Genomic DNA, 8,256 nt, shown 5'->3' with positions numbered 1-8,256 from the left:
CACTCTCTGTAGCATCAACTCTTTCCTGAAGGGAATTGAATGAGTGGTTTTCTACTCAGAGATCTGGTTCATAGCAACTGATTTTAACTGTTTTATCAGACATTACTTCAGGTCAGTGCTGCACACTGTTATCCTCCCAACTCTGGAGGCTGGAGGATCACAAGTTCAAGGCCAGCCACAGCAATTTAGTAAGACCCTGTCTCAAAAAGGGGGACTGGGTTGTGGCTCAGCAGTAGAGTGCTCGCCTAGCACGTGTGAGGCACTGGGTTCAAGCTTCAGCACCACATAAAAATAAATAAAATAAAGGTATTGTGACTAAATACAATAAAAAAATATTTTAAAAGGGGTGGAGCTGGGGATATGACTCAGTGGTAATGTGCTCCTGGGTTCAATCCCTAGTGCCCACCCCCATCCCCAAAAGAAAACCAAAACCAACCCCCCCTCCCTTTTTGAGGCACTAGGGATTGAACCAGGGCCTCTCGTATCTTATGCAAGTATTCTACCACTGAGGTACATCCCCAACCATTTTTACAGGGTCTCACTGAATTGCCCAGGCTGGCCTCAAAATTGTGATCCTCCTGCCTTCTAAGTAGCTGGGATTCCAGGCATGGTCACTGTGCCTGGCTATTTTACAACCTGATGGCTATTTTAGGCTGCCTTTATTGTTGCTATATTAGAAACTTGGAAGTATTTTCAAAGCAGCCAAATAATTCCAATTCCTAACTAAGGAAAGAAGCAGGTGAAATGATTTTTTAAAAAAGACTAGAAGTGGGCTGAGGTTGTAGATCAGAGGTAGAGCATTCCCCTTGTATGCGTGAGGCACTGGGTTCGATTCTCAGCAATACATAAAAATAAAATATTGTGTCCACCTATAACTAAAAAGTAAATATTAAAAAAAAAAATCATAGGCTTCTGACTAAAAACCAATCTTGCTGAAATACACTGGTGATTATGGATGCCTTTTTAGTTGGCTAATATGTTTCAAAATAAAATAGACCTGGAGCACATTGTTGACCCCTAATTGGTTCAACTGTTCAGATGGAGCATGAAGATTTATCCAAGCACTTGGTTTATCCTGTTATGTGTTTGCTATGGAAAAGTATTAGCAAGCACTGCCTCACTTTTTCCCACTGGGGACCATGTTCCTTGTTTCATTTTCATTGTTTCTCTGCTAACGAGATCATGTAATGACAAGACTCAAGTCCCTTCTGATCTTAGCAATGCTTTTTAAACCCTCACTTTCACAGAAAGGCACTTACCTCTTAATAGGCAGCCACATTTCAGTCAGTTTGATAAATGCAAAAAAAAAAAAAAAATTTTTTTTTTTTTTTTTTTTTTACGAAAAATCCTAACAAACCAAGTCCTGAAATCAGACAAATTGCACAAGAGAGAAAAGAAATAGAAAGCTTCCTGGGAGAGGAAGAGATGTCCATGAGAAAGCCAACAGGGCTGAGCCTTACATGCCCTTCTCTCTTCTAATGTATTACTCTTAATAAAGTACAGCAGGAGCTGGTCTCTGTCCACACTGCTGGATGCTCTCAAAGCAGCATCCCAAGAGCCTGGAAGATAGCTTTTGTTAGCAGATTCAGTACTGCAGGAAAAGCCAGAGTCCAGTGATTCTGTTAACGGAGGCTGCTGCTGCTGCTGGCCTGGGAGCTGCCCATACCTGGATGGTCTGGACTATGTCGGTTCTGAGGGAGACAAAGAAGAAGGGGTAAAAACATTTAGGAACTAGCTTGGCCTTGACCAGTGCTATGTAAGAAAAAAACGTCTTGCGTTTTCAATCTTCGGTCAACTTCAAGCAAAGGATAAAATCTTTAGGACAGGGTGAAATATAAGGAAACTCATTGGGCTGTAGCAACAGGCCTCCACCCTACCTTCTTTTTCTTCTTTTCTTTCTTCTTCCTTTTCCTATCAGGATCCTCTTCTTTTTTCTTTTTCTTCTTCTTGTGATCCGAATCAGAAGGTGTTTCTGTAAGGTGACATTAGATGCTTATCACCTCTAGAGCTCAAAATCCTCTACTGCTATGAACTCTGAAGGCTACAGCAAAACCTCAAGTCAGGGGCAAATGCTTTTTTCTAAATGGCCAGGAAGAACAAAGTGCTGCTAAAGACCCTCTCCCAAGTCAATGCTTGCCCAAGAGACCCCAGAATATCAGTCATCATCTTCAGGAGAATTAAGAGTCCACACTCTTGTAGGGAACTAACTGGGATTAACTGGAAGGCCAAACCAGATTGAGAAGGTCACATTTTCTTGCTTTTGAATAGAATTGCTTCTTACCTGGGGGGACAGGATCCTGGGTACGGCTCTGTTTGTGTTTGTGTTTATTCTTCTTCTTGGGAGGCTGAATGTGCATCAGACGACACTGCTCGGGCAACTGAAAGAACCAAAGGAAGGGCCAGATGACTAAGAGGAAATGCCCTGCTCCCATCATCTGTTCGCTTAGTAAATTATGAAGGAACAGACTTGAACAAAAAGCCACCTCCATGCCTCTTAGGTCTCATCATCATTTGCCTTTCTCCTCCCCAAGAGAGGACTCACCGGACCAGTATGGAGGCGGAAGCCAGAGAGCATGGTCCCTGTGATAGGATTAAAAGAGCCACCAAGAATAGGTGGCTTCTCAATGAGGGAACGGAGGCTGCTGTTATCATGGGAACCAGGCAGATCAATCATCCCTGGCAAGTCAGGCAGGAAATTACTTAGCTTCTCCTTCACCTTCTTTCCACAGAATTTATTATAGTCATGTTCCAAGTTGTAATGTGTGATCAGATTGGTGCTGCCTGTCAGCTCTGTACTACCTAGACAACACAGAATAATAAAAGATTAGTAATAAAAACAGATTTTTTTTGTCATTGACCTAGAGGGAAATCAAAGGATTATATTTTAACCTAGATAAGGAATCCTAAATGAGAATTACAAAAATTTAAACTGATTTATAAAGCCAGAAACAAAGCAAAAGTAAATTACAGGTTGACCACCCTGAGTCCAAAAACCTGAAATCTGAAATGGCTGGGAAATTGGAAACTTTTTGAACTCTATCATAAGACTTTTTGTTTCAGATTTTGAAGCATTTCAATTTCAGATTTTTGGGTTACAGAGCTCAACTGATAAAATCTAGACATTCCAAAATCTGAAAACCTATGAAATCTGAGACACTTCTGGTCCCAAGCATTTTGAATAAGGGGCAGTCAATCTATAATATATAATAAGCACAAAAGACATAGTTGGGCATAGTGGTGTATGCTTGTAATCCTGGCTACTTGGGAAGTGGAGACAAAAGTATCAAGTTTGAGGATAGCCTCAGTAACTTAGACTTGTCTCAAAAAATAAGAAGGAATGGGGATATATTTCAGTGGTAGTGTGCAGAATTTAATCACCAGTACCCGCCCCTCCCCAACACACACAAATAATAATAGTACAGAATGGTAGAAGTGAAAAAAGGGTAAAAATCTAAGCAGGGCATACTGCTCTAGCCCAATGAAGGAGACACTCCTTGAACTAATCTGAACAATAATTCACATGACACTTATGTTTTTATAAGTGCTTTTCATAAAATTTACCAGTGAGACCCAGGTCCAGTGGTGCAGGCCTGTAACCCTAGCAGCTTGGGAGGCTGAGGCAAGAGGACCACGAGTTCAAAGCCAGCCTCAGCAACTTAGTGAGGCCCTAAGCAACTCACTAAATTATACACCCAGTCCTTTATTTTTATTTTGGGACAGGCCTTGCTAAGTTGCTGAGGGCCTCACTAATGCTAAGGCTGACCTCAAACTTGTGAGCCGTCTACCTCTGCCTCCTGAACCATTGCCACCACATCCAGTTTTTTTTTTTTTTAATAGCAAAAAATATGAATCACCTTCACATTAAAAAAAAAAAAAAAAGATTTTGGGGCTGGGGTTGTGGCTCAGTGGTAGAGTGCTCACCTAGCATGTTTGAGGCGCTGGGTTCAATCCTCAGCACCACATAAACAAATAAATGAAATAAAGGTGTTGTGTTCAACTACAACTAAAAGAAAAAAAGAAAATTAAAAAAAATATTTTTCCCCCTAGTTATGAGTACCTAACATTTCTACTCTTTTGTTTTGTTTTGTTTTCTTTTTTAACCTAGATAAGGAATCCTAAATGAGAATTACAAAAATTTAAACTGATTTATAAAGCAAGAAACAAAAGTAAATTACAGGTTAAATTAAAGATTCAATTAAAGATTGAATCCAGGGGTGCTTTACCACTGAGCTGCACCTCCACTCCTTTTTATTTGAGACAGGGTCTCACTAAATTGCTGAGGCGGGCCTCAAACTTGTGATTCTGCTTTAGCTCCTGTGTTGCTGGGATTACAAGCATACATCACTGTGCACATCTCTACTTGTAAAGATGTTACTGTTACCAGTATCTTTATTCTTCCTCATGCCAAGTATTAATATTTCACTTAGAAGACAGAATTTTTTTTTTTTTTTTTTCGGTTCTGGGATTGAATCCACTGGTATTAACCACTGGGCCACATCCCTAGCCTGTTTCTGTATTTTAGAGACAGGGTTTCGCTGAGTTGCTAAGTGCCTTGCTAAGTTACTGAAGGTGGCTTCTAACTTGTGATCCTCCTGCCTCAGCCTTCTGAGCCACAGGGATTACAGGTGTGTGCCACCGTGCCTGGCTGACAGTAATGTTTGGTTACAAGTGGACAACTAGAATCCTAATTCTGACTGTCTTCCATACCACAGTCCCTCAAATGAAAACATTGAAAAGTTTAAAAATACATGGAAGGCATTATCAATATAAATACTATATTGCTGATTTTTTTCAAAGAATATAAACTTACTAGAACTTGATGAAGACTGAGTAGCAAGGGGAGAAACATCTAACCTATAACTTCATCTGTAATTATGATGGTCACATGGATACAAATGACAAGTGGCTTGTTTATAATCATTCACTTGGGGAAAACTCAGGTTCTGACTGACTATGAGCCCCCTGAAGACAGAAAGTGTCTTGTTTATTCATGCATTGCTAATGCCCAGCATGGTGCACACGTTAACTACTCAATAAATATTAAATGAACAAGGTGCTTTTACTCTATGTGTTTGGGTCTTACTCCATACTTTTCCTTCTTGTTATTGCCAAAAATCTCAGAAGAGTGGTCTAATTGTAATGGCAAGAGACTTAGTGTCATGGTAAACGTCCTCTAACTCTGGGCACTACCTCCTGCCATTACTGTCTCCTGATTTTTTGCCCTGACAGCTCTCCTCCTTCCAGATGGTTTTACTTAAGGCTCAAGGTGAGAAGGCACTCACTTTTTCTAAACTTATTTAATAAGAGTTCAACTTTCTGTTTTTACTATTAGTTCTAAGAAGATAATTTATAAATTTTTATCCCCGGCCCTGACTCACTCAAAAACAAAATCTTGCTCTTCCATCACTTTTTTAGTCAACTCTATGCAGGTTTGATGTTTTTTTCCTTAAAGTTCCAAATATTGCCCACATCACCCATGGCTTCTCTATTTTATGGGTCACTTCTCTTTCACTCATGGGTTCCATCCCCAGTACAAAAAGAAAGGGTAGGGGGGACAAGAGAAAAAGAAACTGGTAGACACCAATTACCAATCAAAGGATAGTCAACTTTTTTTTTTTTTTTTGTACCAGGGATTGAACTCGGGGGCACTCGACTACTAAGTCACATCCCCAGCCCTATTTTGTATTTTTATTTAGAGACAGGGTCTCATTGAGTTGCTTAGCACCCCACCATTGCTGAGGCTGGCTTTGAACTCATGATCCTCATGTCTCAGCCTCCAAGCTGCTGGGATTAAAGGCATGTGCCACTGCATCGGGCTGATAGTCAAACTTCTTTTTTTTTTTTTTTTAGTCAAACTTTACACTTCAGTTTTTTAAACTAGAAATGCAGATAAATAATGCATACCTCAAAGGGCAATTCTAAGTATTAAACAGCATTACATATGGGTGTCTCCCAAGTCATGATATGGCAATAAGACTTGGAATGAACTGAAAGGCATCCTGGAGACTTAACATGTCCAAAATAACTTGTGATTTCTACCATCTAAAACTTATTCTTTCTTCATATTCCAGTCTCAGACTACCATCCACCCCATTCCTCAAGTCAAAATCTTAAATTATCAATTCCTCCCTTTGCTTCACTTCTATACGCGATTCTTCATTCTTTTCAGCTCTACCTCTAACATGTATCCATTCACTTTTCCTGAACCACTGAACGGTAGCTTCTGACTGATTAACCCAATTTTTGTTGTTCATGGAGCTGTTTGGGTAATTAAAAATAAATGATCAGGCTGGGGATGTGGCTCAGGGGGTAGCGCGCTCGCCTGGCATGCGTGCGGCCCGGGTTCGATCCTCAGCACCACATACAAAGATGTTGTATCTGCTGAAAACTAAAAAAATAAACATTAAAGAAATTCTCTCTCTTTAAAAAAAATAAAAAATAAAATAAAATAAATGATCATGTCACCCCATGTTGGCTTCTCTTATAACTTAAAATCTAAATGCATTCTAAAGGCCTCTGCCCAGCTTTCCCTCTTCACCCTTTACTGCTCCTGCCCTTGTTCACTTCACTGGCGTCCAGTGGGTCTTCTGTCCCTCAGAGATTCCAAGCATTTTCTTACATGAGGACTAGCTTATCTAATTTTGTGTATACCTAGAAGTATCTCTCCTTCCGTCCATAGTAGCAGGATCTTTGTCTATGCTCAATTTTAGCTCAAATGCTATCTACTCAGAGAGAATGCTATGATCATTTCAGCTAAAATAGTTCTGCCCTCAATTATTTATGTCTGTTCCTCATACTATTAATTACTATCTTGTTATGCCAGGCGAGCGCGCTACCGCTTGAGCCACATCCCCAGCCCGATCATTTATTTTTAATTACCCAAACAGCTCCATGAACAACAAAAATTGGGTTAATCAGTCAGAAGCTACCGTTCAGTAGTTCAGGAAAAGTGAATGGATACAGGATACATGTTTATATTTCACCTCTTTTGCTGACATGTAATCTTCAAAAAGGCAAGGATCTTATCAATCTTGTTCACACTGTATCTCCAGTGTTTAGAATATTGCTTGATAAATAGTGCTTAACAAAATAATTTTTGTATTCTTGTGGTACTGTCACTTGAATCTAGAACCTTATGGATGCTAGGCAAGTGCTCTCTCACTTAGCCACATCCCCAGTCCCCCAAATAAGTTTTTTTTTTTTAAATATTTATTTTTTAGGTGTAGATGGACACAACATAATGTCTTTATTTTCATGTGGTGCTGGGGATCGAACCCGGGTCTCGCCCATGCTAGGCGAGTGCTCTACCACTGAGCCACAATCCCAGCCCCCCAAATAAGTTTTTGAAATGGAAGAATTTGGTTCAGTTCTAATACCCTCTTTTAGTAGATGGATTGTTGAACTTCTGGGAAGGCAGGCAACTTGCTTCAAACAAAATTTGTGTCCCACATAAACTAAAACCTTAGGTCCCCAGAGAAGTTAAATCTGGCTTCTAAAGTTCCAACTTTTTTTTTCCTAGACCGCCACAAGTCAGTGACAGAGCCTGGCTTTAGCACGAAAAATAATGCAGAGATGCATGGCCACTCGCCCCCAATCAATCCCATAAATTCAAGCCATTCCTTTGTGAATCCTAACAGCCTTTCCGACTTTGAGCTGCACATCCGGGCCACGCGTTGCCTAGGTTACTTCGCACTGCAGAGAAACATAGCCACGCCCATTACCTCCTATGTATGATCTGATTGGCTGACTTCGGCCAGGCCTAGTACTCACCTGGCAGTTCCCTCATTAGGTAAAAGGGGCCACAACCAGCCGCTGACTTGTCTGCACCCGAAGGGGCGGTGGCCGCGGATGAAGGCGGGACCGTGCCGGGTCCCCCGCCCGGAGGAGGTGGAGGTGGAGGTGGAGGTTTTCCTGGTCCGAAGCCGAGTGCAGTTGGAGGCGGTGGTGGGTCAGCTTGAGCTCCGAATAGCGCCGTGAAATTCTCCATGTCCCCACGGCCGCGGCGCTGCCTTGGTGTCTGTGGCGTTAGTGATATTCATTGGACAATCCTTTCACCGGGTACCGCCCTCTTCCTTTAGGAGCCTCCTATCATTGGATATTGCAAACCACGCCCACCTCATTCCGGCAACTACTTCCGTCGCTCTACGAAAACGTTCAGGAAGTGCTGTCTAACTTTCTTAAATTCTTCTCTGATACCTCGACTCACCACAGTCGCATACCAATAAGATGACCTAGATAAAAAAACGACAGCTGTAT

General features: G+C 41.2%; 1 protein-coding gene across 1 annotated transcript; it reads right to left on the bottom strand.

Moving 5' to 3' along the window:
* Window positions 1–1,206: 1,206 nt before the first annotated feature.
* Med19 (mediator complex subunit 19) lies at window positions 1,207–8,037 on the bottom strand. Its single transcript, XM_027944718.2, has 5 exons — window positions 7,771–8,037; window positions 2,543–2,799; window positions 2,282–2,378; window positions 1,878–1,972; window positions 1,207–1,691 (listed from the first exon to the last, which is right to left on the bottom strand). The coding sequence occupies exons 1-5, from the start codon at window positions 7,985–7,987 to the stop codon at window positions 1,623–1,625; spliced, it is 735 nt and encodes a 244-aa protein (XP_027800519.1). The 5' UTR covers window positions 7,988–8,037; the 3' UTR covers window positions 1,207–1,622.
* Window positions 8,038–8,256: the final 219 nt, after the last annotated feature.

Source organism: Marmota flaviventris, chromosome 9, assembly GCF_047511675.1.
Source record: "Marmota flaviventris isolate mMarFla1 chromosome 9, mMarFla1.hap1, whole genome shotgun sequence".
Classification (NCBI taxonomy): domain Eukaryota; kingdom Metazoa; phylum Chordata; class Mammalia; order Rodentia; family Sciuridae; genus Marmota; species Marmota flaviventris.
This window is presented reverse-complemented; position numbering and strand designations above follow the sequence as displayed.